The sequence below is a fragment of the Pristis pectinata genome, chromosome 3, assembly GCF_009764475.1.
Source record: "Pristis pectinata isolate sPriPec2 chromosome 3, sPriPec2.1.pri, whole genome shotgun sequence".
Taxonomy (NCBI): domain Eukaryota; kingdom Metazoa; phylum Chordata; class Chondrichthyes; order Rhinopristiformes; family Pristidae; genus Pristis; species Pristis pectinata.
In genome coordinates this window covers 3,276,473-3,304,395 of record NC_067407.1, presented here as the reverse complement: position 1 = coordinate 3,304,395, position 27,923 = coordinate 3,276,473, and the positions used below count along the sequence as shown (strand labels likewise).

The following is a 27,923-nucleotide window of genomic DNA, read 5'->3' as shown; positions in this document are numbered from 1 at the left end:
TTCAGATGAGACGTGAGGGGTACATTTTTTACTGAGAGAGTGGTGGATGCCTGGAATGCGTTGCCTGATAGGGTGGTGGAGGCAAATTCATTGGGGGCTTTTAAGAGGGGCTTGGATGGGCACATGAATGAGAGGCAAATGGAGAGATATGGGCCTTCTGTAGGTAGGAGGGATTAGCTATGTTGGCACAACATTGTGGGCCGAAGGTCCTATTTTGTGCTGTACTGTTCTATGTTCTATGTTCAGGTACATGGATAGGAAAGGTTTAGAGGATAAGGGCCAAACACAGGCAAATGGGACTAGCTCAGACAGACATCTTAAGTGGCATGGATGTTGGGCTGAAGGGCCTGTTTCTGTGCTGTGTGACTCTATGACTCTGGTTTGGCCACAAATGGAGGATTGTTTCCAGTTCTGGCCACGACAACTTTGGAAAGATGAGAAATTCTTTCAGCCAGGAGCATTTGACCAGTGGGGCAGGTATGAGGGGCCGAGTGGCCTACTCCTCTTCAGGTACTTACGTTCTAACATCCCAGTCCCCTGAACACTGGTCCAGTAACACCAGCTCAATGCAAAAAAAAATACAGATTTTGGAAATCTGAATTAAAAACAAGGAACAAATCCATACTCAGCAGGTCAGGCAGCATCTGTGGAGAGAGAAACAGTGAACGATTCAGATCGGAGATCTGTTTCTCTCTCCACATTTGCCTCCTGACCCACTGAGTATCTCAGGAATTTCCTGCTCTTGTCTCTGCACTAAGGGAATTGGCGGGGGTGAGGTGGGGGGTGTTGGGTTGGAAGGAGAGGTAGTTCTGTCACGCAACACGTTTTGCCATTGTCCGCTGCAGCGAACCGTTTACCGGATCTGGCCGCTGTGGTTGCTATCCCACAGGGTGGAGACGGTCGTTTCTGAGGCAGAGCGAAGGAGCTGGACGAGCTGCAGAAACTTGGCCGGGGTGTCGGAGTGGACCTTTGGAACTGAGTGGGCTTCCAGGTTCTTCAGCGTTTCCAGTATCTACAGAAGGAGATAGCATTGAATTGGACAGGAGCAGGCCATTCTTCCCCTCTACTAGAATAGTGTTTCTGCCCCACTTCACCCCCCCCCCACCATCTGACTCCATCAGTGTGTGTCTCTTAGCAATCTTCCCTTAAATCCATCTCTATCCAAACCATCTCAACTCATTCCTATCCTCACAAGTTATCCTCAGCATGTGATTGCACTGGAGAGAGTTGAGGAGATTTACCAGGACACTGCCTGGATTGGAGACCATGTCTTATGAGGATAGGCTGAGTGAGCTGGGGCTTTTCTCTTTGGAGAGGAGGAGGATGAGAGGTGACTTGACAGAGGTGTACAAGACGATAAGAGGCATAGATCGAGTGGACAGTCAAAGACTTTTTCCCAGGGCGAAAATGGTTAACATGAAAGGACGTAATTTTGAGGTGATTGGAGGAAGGTATGAGGGGGATGTCAGGGGTTAGTTTTTTACACAGAGAGTGGTGGGTGTGTGGAACGCACTGCCGGCAGAGGTTGTGGGGGCAGATACATTAGGGACATTTAAGAGACACTTAGATGGACACGTGAATGATAGAGAAATGGAGGGCTATGTGGGAGGGAAGGGATAGATAGATCTCAGCGCAGGATAAAATGTCGGCACAACATTGTGGGCCGAAGGTCCTGTACTGTGCTGTTCTATGTTCTATATCTGGAACCTATGCTGCCAGAGGGAGTGGTGGAATTAGGAACAGTCACTATGTTTAAGAGGGATTTAGTCCAGCACTTAAATAGGCAAGGCATAGGAGGATATGGTCCTACTGTGGGCAAATGGGATCAATGCAGATTGGCAAAAAGGTCGGCATGGATGTGATGGGCTGAAAGGCCATCGCTGTGTTGTACATGAATCTCTGACACTAAGTTCTATTGAATCCCTAAATGGAATTATTAGCAACTGCCTTATATTTTTAAAGAGAGAGACACAAGAGATTCTGCAGACACCGGAATCTGGAGCAACACACAGGATGCTGGAGGAACTCAGCGGGTCAGGCAGCATCTGAGGGAACCAGAGAGCTGACATTTCAGGTCGAGACCCTTCATCTGTAAAGCCTAGCGGTCTCCCTCATGAAAGGAGATGTCTTCTCCCATTGAATGCTTTATTGTTTTAAAGACCTTTATTAGGTCGGCCCCTCAAGTCTCTTTCACCAGCTCTGTATCAGAAACTATCTTGTTAAGGAAAGCAGGCAGTGAGGAGACCCCAGAGAAGGTGGGCAGGAAGGCAGCGGATGGGGCATAGTGTGGGGAAATGGGAAATCAGTCTTCAGTGGGGTTAGGGCTCTATACCTCGTCTTTTTCTCCTCCAGCAGTTAGTGTCATTGTACTCAACACCATTTCTTCTCCCGTTCCTCCTACACAAGAGCCATAGATAGCCACCTCAGATTCAGATTAGTTTATTTGCAATGCAAGTCCTTGCTCGCACGGAGCTCACAGGGTAGATAGTGTATGTAGTAATAATACAACAATAAAAACAATGGCGAGTGCAAAACAGAGGTGCAAAGTTTGTAGCAACCTGAGGTAGTTCAACAAAGCACCAAGGTGACAACAGTGCAACAACCAGGAGAGGTAGAGTTAAGAGTCGGAGAACATGGCAGCACCACCAGGAAGAGGGTATGCAAGAGGTGACTGGAGAATTACTTATGGCTTTGGTGTCCTTACCCAAGGATATGAACTGTATGAAGGGCTGAAGGATCACCATCCTCTTCCCCACCTGCCTCTGGCCCTGCTCCACCGCCGCCCCACTCCCCAACCTGGCTCCATCTGCCTGTCATCCCTCACCCCTCCTCAGTCCACCAATCACCTACTGGCCCCTGCCTCACCCCTCCTATACTGGCCATCTCCCCTCTTGGTCCTGATGTGGGGCTTTGACCCAAATCGGCAACAGTTCCTCCCCCACCACCCCTCGCCCCACAGATGCTGCCCGACCCTCTGAGTTCCTCCAGCAGCTCATCTTTTGTTACTCGGTTGATTCCTGGATAGGCAACTCAATGAGACACTGGGGGAAAGGGATTTAGATTCGATCAGTAGGAGGTGACTTCATGAAAGAGTGGATAATCCTTCAAGGGATTGACAGGCAGGGTCCTGAGAACAATTCTCCCTTGCTGGAGAGAGTAGAACTAGAGGTGTGATCTCAGAATAAGGGGTTCAGATAACTGAGATGAGGATCAGAGCGATATTGGGGTCCAAATCCATAGGACGCTCAAAGCGGCTGCGCAGGTTGACTCTGTGGTTAAGAAGGCATATGGTGTATTGTCCTTCATCAATCATGGAATTGAATTTAGGAGCTAAGAGGTATTGTTGCAGCTATATAGGTCCCTGGTCAGACCACACTTGGAGTACTGTGCTCAGTTCTGGTCGCCTCACTACAGGAAGGATGTGGAAGCTGTAGAAATGGTGCAGAGGAGATTTACAAGGATGCTGCCTGGAATGCGGAGCATGCCTTATGAAAGCAGGTTGAGGGAACTCAGCCTTTTCTCCTTGGAGCGACGGAGGATGAGGGGGGACCTGATAGAGGTGTATAAGATGATGAGAGGCATTGATTGTGTGGATAGTCAGAGGCTTTTTCCCAGGGCTGAAATGGTTGCCACAAGAGGACATAGGTTTAAGGTGCTGGGGAGTAGATATAGAGGAGATGTCAGGGGTAAGTTTTTTTACTCAGAGAGTGGTGAGTGTGTGGAATGGGCTGCCGGAAACGGTGGTGGAGGCTGATACGATAGGGTCGTTTAAGAAACTTTTGGATAGGTACATGGAGCTTAGAAAAAATAAAGGGCTATGGGTAAGCCTAGTAATTTCTAAGGTAGGGACATGTTTGGCACAGCTTTGTGGGCTGAAGGGTCTGTATTGTGCTGTAGGTTTTCTATGTTTCTATGAGAAGTCTGCAGAAGGTTGGTGTAACTGTAATTCCCTAACCCAGAGAACTGTTGATGGCCAGTTGTTGTGTGTATAAAAAACAAAGGCTGATAGATTCTTGGGCACTCAGGGACGCGAGTACAGCTGGGGGAGTTTCACCGGGTGGAGGACAAAGCTGTTTCCTCCCAGCTCCAGTGACTAGGGTTCAATCCTGACCCTGGGAGCTATCTGTACGGAGTTTGTACATTCTCCCTCTCACCACCTGGGTTTCCCCCCGGGTGCTCCCATATCCAGATCTCAAAGACATGCAAGAACACAGAACAGTACAGCATGGGAACAGGCCCTTCGGCCCACAGTGTCTGTACTGACCATGATGCCAATTTAAACTAATCCCATCCACCTGCACATGGTCCAAATCCCTCCATTCCCTGCCTGTTCTTTTAACTCTGCCTCTCTCGCATATTCCAATATTGTCACTTTAGCATTTCTCTTTGCATGACCTCAGCTTGCACTGCAATCTCTGCACCTTTCTGCTGTTTCAAGCTCATTGCTGTATCTACTGTTGTATTTATTATTACCAGGTACACTGTTTACTCTGTGAGCTTCACACCAGCAAGGGATTTCATTGCACCCTGGTGCACATTGAACAGCACAGGAACAGGCCCTTCGACCCACGATGTTGTGCTGACCTAATTAAACTAGTAATTAAACTCCTATCTGAACTAATCCCTTCTGCCAACACAATGTCCATATTCCTCCATTCTCTGCATATTCACATGTCCATCTAAGAGCCTCTTAAATGCCTCTTATCGTATCTGCCTCCACCACCACCACCCCTGTCAGTGTATTCCAGGCACCCACCACTCCCTGTGTAAAAACATGCCCCACACATCTCCTTTGAACTTCCCCCTCTCACCTTAAATGCACGCCCTCTGGTATTTGACATTTTGACTCTGGGAAAAAGATACCAGCTGTCTACTCTATCTGTGCCTCTCATAATCTTATAAACTTCTATCAGGTCTCCCCTCAGCCTCCGCCGGTCCAGAGAAAACAACCCAAGTTTGTCCAACCTCTCCTTATAGCACATGCCCTCTAATCCAGGCAGCATCCTGGTGAACCTCTTCTGCACCCTCTCCAAATCCTCCACATCCTTCCTGTAATGGGGCGACCAGAACTGAATGCAATGCTCCAGATGTGGCCTAATTAGAGTTTTATAAAGCTGCAGCATAACTTCCTGACTCTGGAATCAATGCCTCGACTAATAAAGGCAGGCATGCCGTGTGACAACAAAGAAATCTAATCTAATCTAATCTGTTCATGTGGTTCACCTGCTGTAGGTTAACTGGCTGCTGTAATTTGCCCCTGAGTGGAGTAAAGTGACAAAGTAATTGAAGGGGGGGTGGGGGTTTGCTGGGCAGGTGAGAGAGAGATGTAGGTGTACAGGGCAGTTAGGAGACTGATACGATAGCTCCCCTTGGAGGTAGCATGAATCTGATAGCTGAATGGCCTCCTACTGTGACTAAGCAAGTCAGACGGGGTGCTAGTCTCAAGGGGAGGAGATGTAGCTATTCCCGTTCCCCTTTCGTTCGCTACTGTTGCAGTGGAGGAAATAAGATGACATATTTACCGCTTTTTCGAGATTTTGTGGATGGGTTAATTGTAAAGGTTTCTGCAGCACGCCCTCACTGTAACGATACTTCAGTGTTCCTCGTTCTACAAACTGAACCCGTGGCAGACTAATGACAGCCATTTTTATATCAACCAGCACAAGGTTTTGTCTGCAAATCAAATGGTTCATAGGTTAAATTGGTAAATTTGGTAAATTGGTTTATTATTGTCACATGTACCAAGGTACAGTGAAAACTTTCATTCTTTGCATGTCACTCAACTTTGCATGTCATTCCTACACGGCACGGTAGCATAGCGGTTAGCGTAACGCTATTACAGTGCAAGTGACCTGGGTTCAATTCCCGCTGCTGTAAGGAGTTTGTACGTTCTCCCTGTGTCTGCGTGGGTTTCCTCCGGGTGCTCCGGTTTCCTCCCACATTCCAAAGACGTACGGGTTAGGAGCTGTGGGCGTGCTATGTTGGCACCGGAAGAGTGGCGACACTTGCGGGCTGCCCCCAGCACGTTCTTAGCAACGCAAAAAGACGTATTTCACTGTGTGTTTCGAAGCGCATGTGACTAATAAATAAATATCTTAAAATATCAGATCATTTCATCACATCAGTACATTGAGGTAGTACAAGGGAAAACAATAACAGAATGCAGAATAAGGTGTTACAGTTACAGAGAAAGTGCAGTGCAGGCAGACAATAGGGTGCAAGATCTTAGTGAGGTAGATTGTGAGGTCAAAAGTCCATCTTATCGTTCTAGGGAATTGTTTAATACTCTTATAACAGATGAATAGAAGCTGTCCTTGAGCCTGGTAGTAAGTGCTTTCACACCTTTATATCTTCTGCCTGATGCGAGGGGGGAGAAGAGAGAATGTCCAAGGTGGGTGGGGTCTTTGATTATTTTGGCTGCTTTACCGAGGCAGCGAGAAGTGTAGACAGTGTTCATGGAGGGGAGGCTGGTTTCTGTGATGTGCTGAGCTGTGTCCACAACTCTCTGCAGTTTCTTGCAGTCACGGGTAGAGCAGTTACTGTACCAAGCTGTGATGCATCCAGATGGGATACTTTCTCTGGTGCATCGATAAAATTTGGTGAGGATCAAGGGGGACATACTGAATTTCTTTAGCCTCCTGAGGAAGTAGAGGTCCTGATGAGCTTTCTTGGCCATGGCGTCTATCTTTGGGCTTTAAACTTTAGGCGATGGAGTGGTGGAGAAATTTAAATGGAATTATGCAGGAAAAATATCAGTACTGGGTTATTCAAAATGGGGGAAACATATACAGTATCTGCCATTCTGAGCTTCATTTTTTCATTTCTTGGCCTCACCAGCAGAGCCGGCACTTAATGCTTCATTGCCCTTCAGGAAAGTAGTGACAACTCTGTGGCTTGCTGGGTTTTAAGGTCTGTTTTCCCTGGAGTGGAGGAGGCTGAGAGGTGACACAATAGGGGTATATAAAATTACAGGAGGCATCGGTAGGGTAGAAAGTCAGAGTCTGTTTCCCATGGTTGGGGTGTCTAAAACTAGAGGGCACAGGTTTAAGGTGAGAGGGAGAAGGTTTAAAGGGGATCTGAGGGGTAGATTTTTCACACACAGAGTAGTCGGTGTTTGGATTGAGCTGCCAGAGGAGGTGGTGGAGGCAGGAACAGTGACAACATTTAAGAGGCATCTGGACAGACGTTTGAATGAGCAGGACACAGAGGGATGTGGAATTAATGCAGGCAAGTGGGATTGGGATAGAAAGGCATGACGGTCAGCATAGACATGGTGGGCCGAAGGGCCTGTTTCTATGCGGTATAACTCCATGACTCAATACTCTAACCACACAGTGTGGGCCGGAGTCACGTATACACCAGACCAGGTAGGGATGGCAGATTTCTTCCCCTGACTCCCCAGGTTCAAGAACAGCTACTTCCCTTCAACCATTCGGTTCTTGAACCAACCGACACAACCCTAATCACGACAGTTTAGCAACATAAACCAATATGACCACTTTGATCATTTTGCACTAAAATGGATTTTTGTTCTAATTGTGTTCTTTCTCGTAAAAGTTGTTTTTAATTTATGTTTTTCTTGTGAATGCTGCGTATCTAATGCTCTGTGCCTGTGATGCTGCTGCAAGTAAGTTTTTCATTGCACCTGTGCACACATGGACTTGTGCAGATGACAATAAACTCGACTTTGACTTTGATGATGAACCAGGTGAAGTTTCTTTTTATAGCCATCGGCTAGATTTTGTCATCACTCAGACTAATTGCTTGTTGCAAATCGAAATTATTTCATCTGCTGTGGTCGGATTTGAACCTGGGTCTCTGGATTGTCAGTCCGGACCTCTGGATTACTAGCCCAGTATCTTAACCCCTGTACCACCAGAAAGGGGAAGAGAATTAAGGTGATGTGAGAGAGAAAGTAAAAATTCAAGCAGTGGGTGGTTAGAATGCAGACCTCACTGCCTGCAGGTATGGTGTAGGCAGGTTGGCATTGCTAATTGATTCATTATTGTCACAGAAATACAGTGAAAAGATTTCGCTTGTGTGCCATCCAGACAGATCATTCCATATATAAGTACATGGAGGTACTCAGAAGCAAACAGAATGCAGAATATAGTGCTGCAGTTACAAAGACTGTGCGGTGCAGGTAAACACAAAGTGCAATGTTTCCCTGTGGCCTTCCTGGGGGAACTGAATAAATATATGAAGTCACATTTGCAAGGCTACAGAGAAAAAGAGAGGATGTGGCAGTAGGAGGGCTGCTCTAGTACGCAATAAGCAGAATGGCCTTCTTTGCTGTGACCACTCTCCACTTGTACTGGTCAGATATAAAGCCCGAATTAAAGGAAGCATAATTAGCAATAAAATTAAAATGTTATGAAGTAATGATAATTAATGACCCGCATTTTGTGGGCTTTGTCTGCAGTTCTTCATGGATTTCCTGTCCTTTGGTCTCACAAACATTGGCAAGTTTGGGATTTTCACCCAACACTGAAACCCCAAACTTTCTACTTGATCTCCGCAAGCAATTCCTCCCTGGAACTCCCCATCGTTTATGCTGGTGCATTGGCTCTCAAGTCCTGTACCAGCTTAGAGACGGCTCCTTTTCAATGGAGATCTTAGCCGAATAATCTAAATGACTTGTTTTTAACTAAAAAGTGTACCCCGCATTACAGCAGTTCAGGTTACAGAAGTTTGTCCTTGAGGAATTCACAAATCACCACCCAAATAAATGGAGATGTGGAATAAAAATTCACTCTCATGGAATGAACCTGAGAACAAATTACTAAATAAACAAAAAATGCAAAAGAAACAACAAATTTTGTCAAATTTTTGTCAAAGGCTCATGTTACAGAAAATCGCGATACAGATAGTTTCCTAGGAACACAGCCCTTACATAATGCAGGGGTGTACTGTATTTGTGATCACTGTTACTTAGCAGTCCTTGAAATTATTTGAGGTGAAACCCTAATCTATATATTTTTTGAATAACCTTGATTTCTTTTAATTGTTTGCTTAATTTTTAACAGATTTTACTGCTGGGGATATTCAGAAATGAGAAAGCTGTACAGATTTGACAGACTACAAAACTGGGAGCGGGGTTTTGCTGTCAGTCAAAGCTTTTAGGAAGAGCTTTCTGGGGAGAATGTTCTAGCTCAGTTATGTCACGAGGTCCTGGGGACTCTCAGGTCTGTGTGTGATGGTCTAGTGGTGATGGGTTCCACTCATTGGAACTGGGGTGAGTGGTTCAATATCCAGTGCCTACCTTGCCTCAGTTATAGCCGTCCCATCCAGTTCGTGGAAAGGTGTAAACAGATGCACCTCACGGACTCGGGCTTCCTGAAGGATGGCTCCAGAAGCTGTCGGTTTCAGGATCTGGGTGAAAGTTGCGGATGCACGGACGTTCCTGCCTCTCTGCAGGGTGGGATAAGAGTATGGTGGTTACCATTCCGTGCACACCCACTGACAGGGCCAGGCAACAAGGCCAGGTCTCCAACAGGCCCATCCAATCCCAGAGATGCATTCCCATTGAGGAAATGGAGACACAAGAGACAGCAGATGCTGGAAATCTGATGAAGTGTCTCGACCCGAGACCTCGACCGTCCATTTCCCTCCGTGGATGCTGCCTGACCTGCCGAGTTCCTCCAGCATTTTGTGTGTTGCTCGTTGAGGAAATGGACCAGAATGTAGAATATTGGTGCCCCCAAGTGACAGGGCTATTGCAAAGCAGTGGGAGTCTGACCACCTACCTATGGCATTCATGGGCACTAACATTACCTGATCTCTCATCAACATCCTGGGGGTCACCACTGACCAGAAGCTCGGTTGGTGAACCCGTGACTGTAAGAGCATATCAGAGGCTGGGTATCCTCCAGTGAGTGACCCACCTCCTGACATCCTACCCAACCTTCCCACCATCTATAGGCCTAAAGTCAGCAGTGAGATGGAACACTCTCCACTTGCCTGGAGAAGCACAGCTCCCAAAACACTAAAGTAGTTTGATGCCATCCAGAACAAAGCAATTCCCTTGAGCAATTCCATCCATCACCCTTAATGTTCCTTGAGGGAAGGCTCACGTTGTCTGTACCATCCACTACTGCTGCAGTTACTCACCCAGGCTACTCCACCGTCAACTCCCAAACCTGCAACATCTATCGTCAAGATGGAGGAGGTGCATGGGAACACCGTCATCTACAAATTCTCTTTGAAGTCCCACACCATCCTGACATGGAATTATCATTGCTGGGTCTAAATCCTGGAACTCCCTCCCCAATAGTACTGTGGGAGACACAAGATGCTGGGATCTGCAGCAACAAACAATCTGCTGGAGGACCTCAGGGTTTCGAGCTGAAATGTCACCAGTTCCTTTCCTCCCCCAGATGCTGCTCGACCCACTGAGTTCCTCCAGCAGATTGCTTGTGGCACCTTCACCAGAAGGACTACGGAGGTTCAAGAAGGCAGCTCACCTCCACCTTCTCAAGGGGCAGTGAGGGATGGATGAGTTCTGTATTTTCTTCGTCCAACCCGGTTTTGCACTGACCCTGCACTAATTTTGTATTCTGTACATACTGTTTTTGGCATTATTTGTACTTGCACAATTTTTTTGTCTGCGTTTATTGTACGTCCTCTGTTCTATCTATGTCCTCTGTTGTGAGAGTCTGGGGGAAACGACATTTCATTCCTCCGTGTGCTTTTATAGCATCTGGGTGAATGACAATTAAGTAACTTGAACTTGAACTTAAATGCTGTCTTTGCCTGTGAGTTCCAAATCCCCAAAACATGTGGGAAAAAAAAAAGGTTTTTCTGAGAGAATTTTTGCTCATTTCCATCAACAATATTTGCACTAACTGGGCAAAGACATAGGCGTGTAACTCCCGAGTCAAATCAGGTGTGAGGTTTGTACAACTTTTTTGGCTGGGTTATGAATCACTTTCCCTGCCCACAAACTGGGTCCCAGCCCCAGGTGTGTGAGTGTGGAGACTCCCTCCTCATCTCCCCACCACTGCGCTAACACCTCCTCAAACTGCGCTCAGTTCCCCAGGTAAGCGGGGTACCCTTGGGCAGTGTGGAAGGTTCCTCAAACCAATATGTTTCATTGGCTAAGGAACTGTTCGATATAAAATCAATTAAAATGATTAAAGTCAGTGATTCTAAATGGGGTCACTCACAAACTGAGGACAGGCTCCCTGATTCAAAAGACCCTTTTTTAGCTGAATTAATGAAACAGTATCCATTAACACTGAAGGGGAACATCTAATGAAAAATAAGATTCTGTTTTACTTGCTGCTGGGATTATATTTAGGATGTTACATTTGTACTTACAAAAAAAGTCGATTTTAGCAAAATGGGAAGCTTCCAGCGTATTTGGGGACAATTTAATGAATGGGGACTTTTGCATGCTTTTAGATAACATTTGCGGTTAGCAAAAGTAGCAGAAGCTTCATTCGATAAGGATTACCTCTTGAAAAGCAGGGCAGCAGCTTGCATAGGCCGCACCGGTGAACAGCATAACCTTCTCCTGACATTTGTTCAGGTCTTTTGATTTAGTGATGGTGATCCGGTTGGCTTTCTTGTTTTCCTGAATGATGTAATTTGTGAGACAAACTCCTTCAATTCCAGCCTGCAGGCACACACAGAAAGCAAATGGAGTTTATGACATCGGGTGCAAACAGGATTTGAATATCTCGGGTTATATTTTTGGGTCAATTGAATGTGTTCTCAGGCCATTGAGTGTAAAAGTCAGCAATTCACGTTGCAGCTGTATAAAACTTTGGTTAGGCCACACTTGGAGGATTGTGTGCAGTTTTGGTCACCCCCATTACAGGAAGGATGTGGAGGCTTTGAGAGGGTGCAGAAGAGGTTCACCAGGATGCTGCCTGGATTAGAGGGTATGAGCTATAAGGAGAGGTTGGACAAACTTGGGTTGTTTTCTCTGGAGCATCGGAGGCTGAGGGGAGACCTGATAGAAGTTTATACAATTATGAGAGGCAGAGATAGTGTATACAATCAGAGACTTACCCCAAGGTAGAAATGTCAAATATCAGAGGGCATAGATTTAAGGTAAGGGGGTGGGGGGGGTGCAAATTTAAAGGAGATTTACGAGGGAGTTAGTTTTTGTTTTTACACAGAGAGTGGTAGGTGCCTGGAACGGCTGCCAGGGGAGATTGTGGAAGCAGATACAATAGCAACGTTTAAGAAGCATTTAGACAACAGATGAACAAGCAGAGAATGGAGGGATATGGACCGTGTGCAGACAGATGGGATTCATTTGGATAGGCACCATGGCTGGCACAGACATTGTGGGCTGAAGGGCCTGATCCTGTTTTGATGTCCTATGTTCTGAGAAGCAGGTAGATAGACTTCTAGACAGTAAAGACACCAAGGCAGGGAAATGAATTGGAGATAGATGATCAGCCATATTCATATTGAATGGTAGATCAAAGGGCTGAATGGCCTCATGGTGCTTCTATTTTCCTTGTTTAACCTTATAGTTACAGTCCCTTGTCCCTGGACCCACTCTCATCGATGTCCTCTGCACTCTTTTACATCCTTGCTGAAAGTGGGCTGACCAAGTCTGGACTGAACATTCATTGCAGCGAGATGCACGGTGGACATTATAAAGTCCGTCGTAAACACTGAGGTTCTTTAAGGGCAAAATAATTTTAAAAAATCAACACTTTTCAACAGGTCTGATGTTACTTTTGGTTATTATTAGTTAAACCAAACATGATCAAACATAATAAACATAATCAAAGACCCCACCCACCCCCAACATTCTCTCTTCACCCCTCTCCCTTCGGGCAGAAGATACAAAAGCCTGGAAGCACGTACCACCAGGCTCAAGGACAGCTTCTATCCCACTGTTATCAGACTCTTGAACGGACCTCTTGTATGCGAGAGGATGAACTGTTGATCTCCCAATCTACCCTGGTAGGACCTTGCACTTTATTGTCTGCCTGCACTGCACTCTCTCTGTAACTGTAACACTTTATTCTGCATTCTGTTATTGCTTTTCCTTTTGTACTACCTCAGTGTAATTATGTAAGGAATGATCTACATGGATGGCATGCAAACAAAAGCTTTTCACTGTACCTTGGTACATGTGACTAAGATAAGATAAGATTTCTTTATTAGTCACATGTACATCAAAACACACAATGAAATGCATCTTTTGTGTAGAATGTTCTGGGGGCAGCCCACAAGTGTCGCCACGCTTCCGGCGCCAACATAGCACGCCCACAACTTCCTAACCCATACGTCTTTGGAATGTGGGAGGAAACCTGAGCACCCGGAGGAGACCCATGCAGACACGGGGAGAACGTACAAACTCCGTACAGCCAGTGGCTGGAATTAAACCCGGGTCACTGGCGCTGTAATAGCGTTACGCCAACTGCTATACTATCGTGCCACCCCTAATTTCTGTAGATGTACGGTGGAGAGCATTATGACTGGTTGCACCACCGCCTGGTATGGCAGCTCCATTGCACAGGAGAACAAGAGACTGCAGAGGGTTGTAGACTCAGCCAGCTCCATCACAGGCACAACCCTCCCCACCATCGAGGACATCTTCAAGAGGTGCTGCCTCAAGAAGGCGGCATCCATCACTGAGGACCCTCACCACCCGGGACATGTCCTTTTCTCATTACTACCATCAGGGATGAAGTACAGGAGCCTGAAGACCCACACTCAACATTTCAGGAACAGCTTCTTCCCCTCCACCATCAGATTTCTGAACGGTCCATGAACCCATGAACACTACCTCGTTATTCCCTTCTTTGCACTATTTATTTTGTAATTTATAGTAAATTTTATGTCTTTGCACTGTACTGCTGCCGCAAAACAACAAACTTCATGTCAAATAAGTCAGTGATAATAAATCTGATTCTGAACCAGTTAGCAATGTCAAGCCCCACCCCTGTAGTAATTCCAGGACACAGAAGGAGAGGGAAAAGTTACCTCCTGCAACTCATAGAAGTTCTGTGACTTCTTGATGGTGATCTGGAAGATGTTGAGGATCCCTCTGTGGATGTTCAGGATGTCTTCAGGAAGGTTGGCCGGGGCGAAGATGTTACCGACCTGCCCATTGCTGTACTCGAACTTCACAGGCTTGGTCAGCTCAGCAGCGAGTCTCTGTGTCAGTTTGTGTGCGGAGGTGAAGGGGTCAGAGGGCCAAATGCCATTGTATTCCAGAATCTGAAAATCTGTGACCTGGGGGGTTGGGGGGGGGGGGGGGAAGCAATTAACAAACCACAGGTAGGAGGAAAGAAAGGGTGTAACAGAGGTTCGGTAGCACAGTGGTCAAGTTGTTGGATTCATAACCTGAGGCCTGAATTAATAAACCCGGAACCAGGAATTCCAGTCCCAACATGGCAGCTGCATCATGTGAATTTGGTAAATAAAGTCAGCATCGGTAATGGTAACCGGTAACCCCACACCCAGTAATGATAACCAGCACCACCCACCCCATGTTATGGTAACCAGTAACCCCACTCCCAGTAATGATAACCAGCACCACCCACCCCAAGTTATGGTAACTAGTGCCACCCACACCCAGTAATGATAACCAGTACCACCCACCCCATGTTATGGTAACCAGTAACCCCACACCCAGTAATGATAACCGGTACCACCCACCCCATGTTATGGTAACCAGTAACCCCACACCCAGTAATGATAACCAGCACCACCCACCCCATGTTATGGTAACCAGTAACCCCACACCCAGTAATGATAACCAGCACCACCCACCCCAAGTTAACTAGTACCACCCACACCCAGTAATGATAACCAGTACCACCCACCCTATGGTATGGTAACCAATAACCCCACACCCAGTAATGACAACCAGTATCACCCACCTCATGTTATGGTAACTAGTACCACCCATACCAAGTAATGATAACCAGCACCACCCACCCCAAACTCTTCCTCAACTCCTTTCTAACCCTCAGACTCCTGACCCGAAACCCATTCCCTGTGGTCATCGACACTCTCTGTGCCTCTCATAATTTTGAACACCTCAATCAGGTGCCCCCCCCCACCTCAGTTTCCTTCATTCTAAGGAAAAAGAAACCCAACCTGTCCAGTTTACCTTAAGGAGGTAGGTGGCACGGCCCTGTGGTATAATGGACAGTCCACAGTTTATTTTCACACCAGCTCTGCTCAGACCACTTTCTGGAAGTCCAGACAGAATAACCCCCTCATACTTGTAAACCTGCATCAGGCCTTCAGAGAAGCTGGGTTCTGCAGGCAAGATAAGACCGCAGTTAGACACTAGCAGCAAAACCTATTGATCTGTTCAAAAATTCCCCCGTAGCTCAGAAAAAGAGGCACTTACCATATTTCAGCTTCTGACTGCCTGAAAGAGAAAACAAAAACGAACATAATTTGACAAGGAACGTTCAAAGTCTCTCGTTTGAAAGAAGCAAATAATTTTTGTAATGGAGACCAATATTATTAACTCACCTACAAGGGACACAATCAACACGAAAATGATGGTCCTCATGTTGGCCACTGTGTGCGACCCAGTAAACCCAAGCACTGATATATGAAAGCTAGTTCAGCACCTTATGGCTACGTGGTTCTTCTTGGTTGGCTTCTTAGTGATTTCAAAGTCAAGTTCTCTTTGCAATAGAATAATGTAGTTTAAACGATCACCAACAATGCTGATTAAGTTGCACAGGTCATAATGACCTGGACAGAGTTAAAGCAAAGATTGCCCTTATAATTTGGCTCACATTTTGTTTAACCAGCTTTGATCGAGATAAGCAGATCAGAAATATGCGAGCAAAGGTTTGCGAAGGCTAAGTTATGTCCAGTTATGTCAAGGAGGTCACTAGCATGGTGGCTTTGGAGTGCGTTATCCAAATGGATTTCACTAAACTTTTCGTGAGGTCTCGCACAAGAGGTTATTAGAAGATAGTCTAGTTAGAATCATAGAGCAATACAGCATGGATACAGGCCCTTCGGCCCAACCAGTCCATGCCAACCACGGTGCCCATCTAGCTAGTCCCAATTTCCTGAGTTCGGCCAATCTCTCTCTAAGCCCCGCCCCTCCATGTACCTATCCAAGTGCCTCTTAAATTATACTGTTGTACCTGCCTCAACCACTGGCAGATCATTCCATACACTCACTACCCTCTACGTGAAGAAGTTATCCCTCAGGTCCCTGTTAATTCTTTCCCCACTCACCCTAAACCTATGCCTCCTAGTTTCGGACTCCCCTACCCTGGGGAAAAGACTGTTACCGTCTACCTTATCTATGCCTCTCGTAATTTTAAACACTTCTGTAAGGTCGCCCCTCATTCTCCTATGTTCCAAGGAATAAAGCCTGGCTACCTGAACACAACAAGAATTATCAATATTTACTGTTTCACCAGATCGATAGCATATTTGAAAGTATCCTGTCTGTGTGATGGCTGGGTTGGGTCAGGAAGGTAGTGAACAAGATGGCTTTACGTAACAATGGTCACCATTACTGGTGACTGCTCTCTATTCCAGATTTATTAAAAGCCCCAGCTGCAACGGTGGGCTTCAGAAAACAAAAAAACTGCAGACACTGAAAACCTGAAATAAAAACAGAAACTGCTGGAAACACTCAGCAGGTCGGACAGCATCTGGAGAGAGAGAAACAGAGTCGACAGATCCCTTCATCAGACCCTTTATGAGTTCCAATCAAGGATAATTGATCTGAAACATTAGTTATTTCTCCACAGGCGCTGACTGACCTGGTGAGTATCCTCATAATTTTGTGTTTCTATTTCCTGTTCATTATTTGTTACTCCAGATGTGCAAGTTGCTGCTTCTTTAATCCAGCTGCCAAGGTGAGCAGGCATCTGATTGGTTCAGCTAAAAAGTACAAATAAGCTGTCTTCAGCAAAAAAAAAAGTATGGAACACAGAATGAAAACAGGAAAGGCTGGAAAATCTCAGCAGGTCGGGCAATATCTGTGGAGAGAGAGAGACAGTTAACGTTTCAGTTTGAAGACCCTTCATCAGAAAGGAGAAAGAGAAAAAAGGTTGGTCTAAGTAACAGAGACGGAGGGGGAAGATAATGGATGGAATAAAGAGAAAGTCAGTAATCGGGTGAAGTGATGGACAGCCACTGAATGGACAGGTAAAGTGTTGCTCGTGTGGTAAAGTCTAGGTGACGTTATGTAGTCTGGCCCAATGGGGTGTGTGGAGTAGGCCAGACTGTACAAATGAAAAGAAAGTGGGGAGATGAATAGCTCATACAGCTAGCCAGTCCCGATATAAATAGAAAAAAACAAGTCCCCTAGAATCAGAATCATATTTATTATCATTGAGATATGACATGAAATCTGTTTTGCGGCAGTAGTACAGTGCAAAGACAAAAATCTATAAATTACAAATAGTGTGAAAAGAAAGGAATAATGAGGTAGTGTTCATGAACCGTTCAGAAATCTGGCAGCGGAGGGGAAGAAACTGTTCCCGAATCATTGAGTGTGGGTCTTCATGCTCCTGTACCTCATCCCCGATGGTGGTAACGAGAAGAGGGCATGTCCTGGGTGTTGAGGGTCCCTCATGATGGATAGCACCTTCTTGAGGCACCGCCTCTTGAAGATAGATATCTTTATTAGTCACATGGACATCGAAACACACAATGAAATGCATCTTTTGCATAGAGTGTTCTGGGGGCAGCCCGCAAGTGTTGCCACGCTTCCGGTGCCAACATAGCATGCCCACAACTTCCTAACCCGTACGTCTTTGGAATGTGGGAGGAAACTGGAGCACCCGGAGGAAACCCATGCAGACACGGGGAGAACGTGCAAACTCCTTACAGACAGACGGGAATTAAACCCGGGTCGCTGGTGCTGTAATAGCGTTATGCTAACCGCTACACTACCGTGGCTGCCTTGATGTGGGGAGAGTTGTGCCCATGATGGAGCTGGCTGAGTCTACAACCCTCTGCAGCCTCTTGCGATCCTGTGCATTGGAGCCTCTATACCAGGTGGTGATGCAACCAGTGAGAATGCTCTCCACCGTACATCCATGGAAATTTGTAAGTCTTCCCACTGCTGTCTGTCAGGAGTTTGTACATTCTCTCCGTGTCTGCGTGGGTTTCCTCCGGGTGCTCTGGTTTCCTCTCACATTCCAAAGACGTACAGGTTAGGAAGTTGTGGGCACGCTATGTTGGCGCCAGAAGCATGGCGACACTTGCGGGCTGCCCCCAGCACATTCTCAGTAACGCAAAAAGACGCATTTCACTGTGTGTTTCGATGTACACGTGACTAATAAATATCATTTTTGATGACATACCAAATTTTCTCAAACTCCTGATGAAGTAGAGCTGCTGATGTGCCTTCTTTCTGATTGCGTCGATGTGTTGGGCCCAGGATATATTTTTGATATCGAGTCCTCTAGGCTGCCAAGTACCCAGAGAGATGAGATGTTGTTCTACAAACTTGTGTTCAGCCTCATTGTGACAGTACAGGAGGCCACTGACCAATAGATCAGAGCAGGAGTGGGATGGTGAATTTAAGTGGCAGGGAACAGGAAGCTCAGGGTCACTCCTGCAGACAGAGCACAGGTGCTCTACCAGTCACCCAGTCTGTGTTTGGTTTCTCCAATGTCGAGGAGACCACATTGGGAACACCATTTGCAGTACACTAGGTTGGAAGTGCAAGTGAATCACTGCTTCACCTAGTAGTACTGCTTGGGTCCCTGGATGGTGGGAAGAGGGGAAAGTTGCATCTCCTACAGTTGCAAATGGGAAGGTACCACAAGACTGGGGGTAATAGATTGGGACAGAAGAACAGACCAGAACATGCTCTCCACAGTGCCACAGTGTAGGAATACTCTCCCTTCAGACGAGATGTCCACCCGAGTGCCTGTCTGTCTGGCCAGGTGGATGCATTTAATGGGGTCATATAGCTGGGCAGCAGGTCCTTTGGGCCACTGAATCCATGTCAACCATCAAGAACCCATTTACACTAAAGCCATTTTCCCTCCACATTCCCATATTTTTTTGTTCTAATTATGTTCTTTCTTGTATAATTTATGATTTTCTTGTGAATGGTGTGTCGCTAACACTCTGTGCCTGTGATGCTGCTGCAAGTAAGTTTTTCATTGCACCCGTGCACACATAGATTTGTGCAGGTGACAATAAACTTGACTTTGAACTCCCCCCAGATTCTACCCCTCACCCACACACTAGGGGCAATTTACAGCAGCCAATTAACCCACCAATGCGCACGTCTTTGGGATGTGGGAGGAAACCGGAGCACCCGGGGGAAACCCATGTGGTCCACACAGCACTGGAGGTCAGGATCAAACCCGGGTCTCTGGAGCTGTGAGGCAGCGGCTCTACCCGCTGTGCCACTGTGGCTTTCCAGTGATCCTGGACAACTATCTGAAGAGCAGAGGAGTCCTCACTGCTGTCCTCAGTGATACTTAAGTTTCAAGCATCATGATTTGTTCAGCTCAAAGGCGCACGTTTCCCCACATTACAGCTGTGACTTCACTGACAACAACAAAAAACCCACTTTTGGACTTTGATGTCATAAAGAGCTGCAATAGAAATGCAATTTCTTCCTTTTTCAGTACTCAAAAGCAGCCAGGGCTGCAGGCAAGTCCTTACCACAGGATCCTCACACCCTCTCCTGCTATAGAATAGTGCAACTTTTAAATGGGAATAAAATCAATGCCTGCAAACCAGTTAATGAAATGAGGCACAAGTTGTTGGAACAAGTAAATCCATCAGATATCTGTGGAAGTAACAACTGGGTGGCTTCTTTTCACTCTGCCCATTCCTGAACGTTACCAACACTGTGGATATCCAGTTACAAGGGCCCCGTCTCTCAGACGTGGGTTTTTCTCATGGAAATATATAAAAGACTGGTATTTACATGATGTCTTTCACTTTCTATCTCGGGTGATGTAAAATTGCCTTACAGCTGATGAAATACTTTTTAAAGTCATTGTGTAATAATGTAAGAAACATGAGAGCTAATTTGCCCATTGATAGGTCCACAGAACATGGAATGTATGCCACAGGAACAGGCCCTTTGGCCCACGATGTTGTGCCGACCAATTTAACCTGCAGATCTACCTACACGTAGAGTCATACAGCACAGAAACAGGCCCTTTGGCCCAACTCGTCCATGCCGACTGTGTTGCCCAGCAAGCTAGTCCCATCTGCCTGTGTTTGGCCCATAGCCCTCTAAACCTCTCCTATCCATGTACTGATCTAGATGGCTTTTAAATGTTGCTGATGTGCCCACCTCAACCACTATTTCTGGCAGCTCGTTCCAAATATGCACCACCCTTTGCGTGAAGAAGCTGCCCCTGATGTCCCTTTTAAATCTCTCACCTCTGATCTTAAACCTCTGCCCTCTTGTTTTTAGCACCCCCTCCCTGGGCAAAAGACTGTGCTTTCACCCTGTCTGTGCCCCTCATGATCTTATACACCTCTATCAGGTCACCTCTCAATCTCCTACATTCCAGGGAATAAAGTCTCAATCTACGCAACCTCTCCTTGTAATTCAGGCCCCCAAGTCCAGGCAACATCCTGGTAAATCTTTTCTGCATGCTTTCTAGTTTAATAACATCTTTCCTATAACAGGGCAACCAAACCTGTACACAGTGCTCCAAGTGCAGCCTCAGTAATGTCTATCACCAGTCATGGTCTATCTTCCTCCATTCCCTACCTGTTCATGTGTCTGTCGAAACGCCTCAAGCTCTATTGCCCCACAACAAAATATGTGTCCAGCTAATCTGTATTACCTGTTATTCAGAGAACAATTATTTCTTCCACCTGTGGTTTTAATACCTCTTCAACCACTGGGGAGGTGGGGCAGAGTGTGTGCTCACATTGACTCTGATCTGGCACTCTCCGGGCAGTGGCTTGGACTTCCGGATTCCAAGTTACATATGTCACAAACGCACGTTGCAAAATGCAGATAAAGTAACCCAAAATGAATTAAAAGCAAATAGAGACATCGCGAGACAAGAATCAATATGTTTTATAGCACAGGTGCTGATAACCCTGAGTTCGGCAGTCAACATGTGGCTTGAGTTAACCTGCACTATTGTTTATAAACCATCCTTAACTAACTGAAGTGTGGAAGTCAGTGATACACAGATAACAGATTGCAAGCCTGTAAAACAAAAAAATGACATGCTGATTTGATTGCCACTTGATGAGCTAGATTGAGAGATCAAGAGTTCATTTTTTTTTCGTACAAGAGGAGTGTTCAAGAATCTGATAACAATGGGATAGAAGCTGTCCTTGAGCCTGGTGGTACGTGTTCTCTTGTATCTTCTGTGCCATGGGAGGGGGGAGAAGAGAAAATGACCAGCGTGAGGGGTCTTTGATTCTGTTGGTTGCTTTCCTGAGGCAGCGGGAAGTGTAGACTGAGTCCACGGAGGGGAGGTTGGTTTGTGTGATGGACTGGGCTGTGTCCACAACTCTCTGCAATTACTTGCAGTTTTAGGCAGAGCAGTTGCCATACCAACTTGTGATGCATCTGGATAGGATGTTTTCTATGGTGCATCTATAAAAATTGGTGGGGATCATTGGGGATACACCAAATTTCCTTAGCCTTCTGAGGAAGTAGAGGCGTTAGTGTGCTTTCTTGGCCGTGGTGTCTTCAGGATAAAGACCAGGACAAGCTGTGTGTGATATTTACACCAAGGAACTTGAATCTCTCAACTATCTCCACCTCAGCACTATTGATATGTGCAGGGCATGTACTCCTCCTTGCTTCCTGAATTCAATGACCAGCTCTCTTGTTTTGTTGATATTGAGGGAAAGGTTGTTGTTTTAGCACCATCCTTGTGGCTGCCTATCCTTACTGATTATGGTTTGCTGGTCAAAATGTCAAGGATCCAGTTGCAAAGGGAGGTGTTGAGTCCCAAGTCTAGGAGATTGGAGACGAGTTTGTTTGGAATTACGGTATTGAAAGCAGAGGTTATAGTCAATGAGCAGGAATCTGACATAGGTGTTGTTGTCCAGATTTTCCAGAAATGAATGTAGGGCTAGGGAGTGCTGAGCTATAATGATATCCAACAAGAATCAGATTAGCACTGACATATGTTGTGAAATTTGTACTGCACTGCTGCTGCAAAACAACAAGACAAAGACAAAAATAAATAAATAGTACAGAAGAGGAATAATGAGGTAGTTCATGGACCATTCAGAAATCTGAAGGCAGAGGGGAAGAAGCTGTTCCTGAAACATCAAGTGTGGGTCTTCAGGCTTCTGTACTGCCGCCTGGATGGTAGTAATGTGAAGAGGGCATGCCCTGGGTGGTGAGGGCCCTTAGTGATTAATGCTGCCTTCTTGAGGCACTGCCTTTGAAGATGTCCTTGATGGGTGTGGGGGGGTGGGGGGTAGGGAGGAGAAGAGAAATAACAAAGAAAAGAGTTGTGCCTGTGATGCAACCAGTCAGAATGCTCTGCACTGTACATCTGTAGAAATTTGCAAGCGTCTTTGGTGACATCTTCTCAAACTCCTAATGAAGTAGAGCCACTGGCGTGCCTTCTTCATGATTGCACCATGTGTTAGGCCCAAGATAGATCCACTGAATTGTTGATGCCCAGGAACTTGAAGCTGCTCACCCTTTCCGTCGCTGACCTCTCAATGAAGACTGCTGTGTTCTCCCAACTTTCTCTTCCAGAAGTCCACAATCAATTTCTTGGTTTTGCTGACATTGAGTGCGAGGTTGTTGTTGCAACATGACTCAACCAGCCGATCCATCTCACTCCTGTACACCTCCTCATTGCCATCTGAGATTCTGCCGACAGCGGTATAGTCAGCGAATTTATAGATGGGGTTTGAGCTGTGCCGAGCCAGTCATGAGTGTCGAAAGAGTAGGGCAGTGGGCTAAGCACACATCCTTGAGGTGCGCCTGTGTTGATTGTCAGTGAAGAGGAGATATTACTACTGATGTGCACTGACTGTAGTCTCCCGATAAGGAAGTCCAGATATCTCCCCGTCATTCAATGGCATCACTGAATCCGCCACTGTCAATATCCTGAGTGTTCACATTGAACTAGAGTAAAAGAGCAGTTCGGAGACCAGGAATCCTGTGACAACTCATCTCCCAACTCCCCAAAGCCTCTCCACCATCTACAAGGCTCAAGTCAGGAGTGTGATGGAACACCCTCCACTTGGACGAGCGCAGCTTCGACAACACTCGAGAAGCTCGACACCATCCAGGACATAGCAGCCCACTTGATTGGCACCCCATCCACAAACTGTAGTAGCAGCAGTTGGACCATCTACATGATCCCTGCTAAAGGACAGAAAACATTAGGAATAAAACAGTCACTTTCCAGCTGGCAGGCTGCTGTTAATAACAATTCATGGGAACAATACTGGTCCACTGTTAATTACAGTCAGTGCTAATGAGATGAAGGGAGAGTGTGTAACGTATTTGTTGACAAGAAGGTAATAGACGGTTTAAGTAAGGAAGGAAAGGTGGCCACAAGGTATAAGCAGGGAGTAATGAAAGCATCATCATACTGAACGGCTGGAGAAATGGAAAACTTCTTAAATGGCAAGAAACTTGGATGTTGGATACTATAGAGTTGTGGAATCCGACAGCATGGGAACAGGCCCTTCAGCCCAACTCATCCATACTAACCAAGTTGTCTACCTGAGCTAGCCCCATTTGCCTGCACTTGTTCCCTATAACTCTCTAAACGTTTCCTAGCCATATATCTGAATAAATGCCTTTTTAAAGCATTGTAATTGTACCCACCTCGACCACTTCCTCTGGCAGCTCGTTCCATATCCCCACCACCCTCTGTGTGGAAAAAAGTTGCCCCTCAGATCCCTTTTAAATCTTTTCCCTCTTACCTTAGAGATGTACCCTCTTGCTTTAGACTCCCTTACCCTGGGAAAGAGACTATGACCAATCAACCTATCCAAGCCCCTCATGATTTTATAAACCTCTATCACCCCTCAGTCTCCTACGCTCCAGGGGAAATGCTCATGACTGTGTGACCAGGTTCTGTTCCAACTCCATCTATAAATTTGCAGATGACACCACTGTAGTGGGCCAAATCTCAAATAACAATGAGTCAGAGTACAAGCAGCAGCCTAGTGACATGGTGTCGTGACAACGACCTTTCCCTCAATGTCAGGAAAACAAAAGAGCTGGTCGTTGACTTCAGGAAGGGTGGGGCGTGGTTCACACACTCCTGTTTATATCAACAGTGCTGAGGTCAAGGGCTTCAAGTTCCTAGGAGTGAACATCACCAATAGCCTGTCCTGGTCCAACCACGTAGACACCATGGCCAAGAAAGCACACTAGTGCCTTTACTTTCTCAGGAGGCTAAAGAAATTCAACGTGTCCCCATTGACCATCACCAATTTTTATTGATGTACCATAGATAGCATCCTATCTGGATGCATCATGGCTTGGCATGGCAACTGCTCTGCCCGGGACTGCAAGAAACCACAGAGAGTTGTGGACATAGCTCAGCACATCAAAAACCAGCCTCCCCTCCATGGACTCTATCTACACTTCTCATGACCTCAGTAAAGCAGCCAACATATTCAAAGACCCCACCCACCCCAGACATTCTCTCTTCTCCCTCCTCCCACCAGGCAGAAGATACAAAAGTTTGAAAGCATGTACCACCGGGCTTTTCCTGCCGTTATAAGACTACTGAACAGTCCCCTAGTACGATAAATGGACTCTTGACCTGACAATCTACCTCATTGTGGCCTTGCACCTTATTGTCTGCCTGCACTGCACTTTCACTGTGACTGTAATACTTTATTCTGCATTCTGTATTGTTTTACTCTGTACTACCTCAATGTGCTGATGTGGTGAAATGATCTGTATGGACAGCATGCAAAACAAAGTTTTTCACTGGACCTCATAACATGTGATAATAATAAACCAATTTACCAAAAAAGTCCCAGTCTCTCCTTGGAACTCAAGCTCTCCAGTCCCAGTAACAGCCTTGTAAATCTTCCCTGCACCAATTCCAGCTTTATGACATCCTAATTCCTAATACTCCTAACGTGATCTCACCACTGACTTGTACAGTCGCACCATGACGTCCCAAACAACTTGATACCGCACAGAAAGGGGCCCTTTCAGCCCACCTCATCCATACCCACATACACCAAAATATCAGGCACATTCTTCTATGCCTTAAACATCAGTCTGAATGCCTCTTAAAGGTAGCAATTGTATCTGATTCCACTACCTCCTCTGGCTGTGCCTTCCAAATATAAACCATCCTGTGTAAGAAAAAAAAACTTACTCCTCCAGTCACCTTTAAAACTCCTTCCTCTCACCTTAAACCTGTGCCCTCTTGTTTTTGATGGCCGCACCATGGGAAAAAAGGATTCTGACCATCCACCATATCCATGCCTCTCATAATCTTGTATACTTCTATCAGTGTTAGGCAACTGTATCTTTACGTAATTCTTTCATTGCAGGTTAAGATCTGAATTCTGAAGCTATCCGAAAGAGTGATGGAAGCAAATTCTAACAGCCTTCCAAAGGAAAATAAATAGGTAGCTGACTAATTTGCAGTGTTATAGGATGAAAGCACTGGTGCTGACTAAATTGGGCAACTGAAAGAGCCCCTCTAAGATTTTATGATTCTTCCCCATGATTCAAAACACACTTCACTTCTCAAAACACCTCCAAAGCAGTGGCACAAAGCAACAGTACGAAGTCTTGAATAAACTTATGTGATACACCAGCTGGGAACACATTTATTGTTATCCCATCTTTCAAGGACTAAAAATTCATGTGCTACATTTAAAGCAGAACCTAAATATATATATATCTCTATCTATCTTAAAAAAACTTCCTCATTAAATTTCTCTCAGAACACTTTACAAGGACCTGATTGAGTTGAGCAACTGCTGCCTGTAGTGATGATCTGACATGTGCAAGATTTCTTCAGGCCTCAAATACAAAAAAAAATAAAGTAATCCCAGGTGCTGTGGTGGTTCACATTACTTACATCAACAAATCAAAATCAAAACTAATTTTTTTGAAAATTAAAAAATGCATCTACATAAAATCAACAGCAAAAGAGAAATCAAAAACTATGTATTTAAAATGAGATAATTCAGACCCAACTTGTGTAAACCTAGTGCACCAATGAAAAACTAAAAACAAAAGTCAGCCAGGCTTCTTATGATCTGCAACAGTTTCCACTCAACATACAAAGTGCTGCCTGAAGTGAACTCCAGTTCAATTGCCACCACGCTGGGTATAAATGCAAGTGCATTATTCCAAGGACCCTGGATTACATTACAGAATCTGGAGTAATAGTTTCTGTCTTCCCCTCCAATCACTTGAGACTGGGTTCATTTGCAGATTGAAGGGAATTTTCATCCAAATCCCCTTCTTCCTGTGAATTGTTCCAAAACGTTAAGGACCCGTTGAAATGTACGAGATCAGGGTCTGCCTTTGGGATGCTCCTCCATTTTTCATGAGAGATTCCATTACTATTCCTGTTCATTTCAGAACTCCCCACACCTCTTTTTGGTACATGTCTTGAGCTGAAAATAAAATGACCAAAATTATCAAAAGGCACTCCGAATTAAATTTGCCTATACTTAGGCCAAATATGAACAAAATAAAAAAACACAAATACACGTTTTAATGCAGTTCTATTATTGTATTTCTGCATTACAACGACTAAACTTAAAGCATTCGCAGAGCACTTTGTTTTTCCCCGAGAAAATAAAAAGCACTATTGAATAAGTTCTCTCTCACTGCACCGTGTGTAATGTGAGAAGCACTCATCATCCCAATGCTTTGTTTTTTTGAAAAACAATTATTCAAGGGGTGTGGGCTTCACAGGCTGAGCCAGCATTTCATTGCCCATCCCTATTTGCCCTTGAGAAGGTGGTGGGGAGCTGCCTTCTTGAACCACTGCAGTCCTGGAGGTGTGGGTGCACTCACAGTGGTGTCAGGGAGGGAGTTCCAGGATTTTAACCCAGCAACGGCGAAGGAACAATGATACATCTCCAAGTCGGGGTGGTATGTGGCTTGGAGGCAACTTCCAGGTAGCGGTGTTCCCAATGCATTTGCTGCCCTTGTCCTTCTAGCTGGTAGAGGTGGTGGGTTTGGAAGGTGCCGTCTGAGGAGTCTCGGTGAGTTGCTGCAGTGCACCCATATGTTGCTAGTGGGGCTTTTCTCTGTATTCACTTTATAGGATCGTGTGGCTCTAATGGTACTGAAGGCTTAATTCACCAACAAGTGGCTGTGTACAATCTGATCAAAGCACTGGACAGGAAGGAAGATAGTAAATCCCTTTTGTATTAAGAGCCTTATCCACATTTCTTTCCTCTCTTACTGTATCCTGAAAGCAGCAACTTTTACACTTCCAGCTCTCACAGGAAGAAAACACAGGTGTAGTTAGGCAGCTGGAAGCATCTGAATAGGGCACTGATCAGAACAAAAGAATTCAAAAGTTCATTATTCTTGCAATTTAATATAATTAACTACTTTTCCCAAAACAACCAGGCTGTCCACTCCTGCCCCAAAACCCATACTACTGCTGTCGTCAGGTGTGTTAAAACACATGTCAAAAGACAGATTTGCTACACACCTTGAGCCTGTAGTGAAACATCCTATTCGACCCGATTCAGTGGATGCGGCACTCTTCAATGGAGAAAATTTGGTATTTTTTGAAGGTTCAGGTGTACTATTAGGTCCGAAGCAAGCAGGCATATTTGGCTGGGACTGTAGCTTGTGCTTCTCCTGCTCTGGACCTGGAAAATATTTAACATGTGTTATAATCAGGCATGTTTAAGATATATCCCAAAAGTTGAAACTGCAGTATTGCGAGAAATAAAGATGCAAGCCATTTTCACAAGCTGCATTTCGCCAAGACATTGAATGTTGGCAGGAAGTACAATCATAGGCACCATAAGACCCCATGTTGTAACTCCACCTGGTAATGAGGACCAATAGATGG

General features: G+C 45.6%; 2 protein-coding genes across 3 annotated transcripts in view; both read right to left on the bottom strand.

Annotated features, from left to right (window-relative positions):
• Nucleotides 1–15,502, bottom strand: part of LOC127568905 (vitellogenin-like) — an 84,181-nt gene extending 68,679 nt beyond the window's left edge. The window contains exons 1-8 of the mRNA XM_052013161.1: nt 15,463–15,502; nt 15,335–15,355; nt 15,089–15,240; nt 13,954–14,205; nt 11,456–11,617; nt 9,263–9,411; nt 5,523–5,673; nt 858–1,012 (exon numbers count right to left, since the gene is read on the bottom strand). Of these exons, the coding sequence (XP_051869121.1) occupies nt 858–1,012; nt 5,523–5,673; nt 9,263–9,411; nt 11,456–11,617; nt 13,954–14,205; nt 15,089–15,240; nt 15,335–15,355; nt 15,463–15,502 (1,082 nt within the window). The remainder of the gene's footprint in view (nt 1–857; nt 1,013–5,522; nt 5,674–9,262; nt 9,412–11,455; nt 11,618–13,953; nt 14,206–15,088; nt 15,241–15,334; nt 15,356–15,462) is intronic.
• A 9,093-nt stretch (nt 15,503–24,595) lies between these two features.
• The window catches only part of ssx2ipa (synovial sarcoma, X breakpoint 2 interacting protein a), a 71,029-nt gene continuing 67,701 nt past the window's right edge, over nt 24,596–27,923 (bottom strand). The window contains exons 13-14 of one of the 2 annotated variants that reach the window (XM_052012011.1): nt 27,555–27,717; nt 24,596–26,499 (exon numbers count right to left, since the gene is read on the bottom strand). In XM_052012011.1, the coding sequence (XP_051867971.1) occupies nt 26,289–26,499; nt 27,555–27,717 (374 nt within the window). In that variant the 3' untranslated portion in view covers nt 24,596–26,288. The remainder of the gene's footprint in view (nt 26,500–27,554; nt 27,718–27,923) is intronic. The other variant, XM_052012012.1, reaches the window with a different exon arrangement.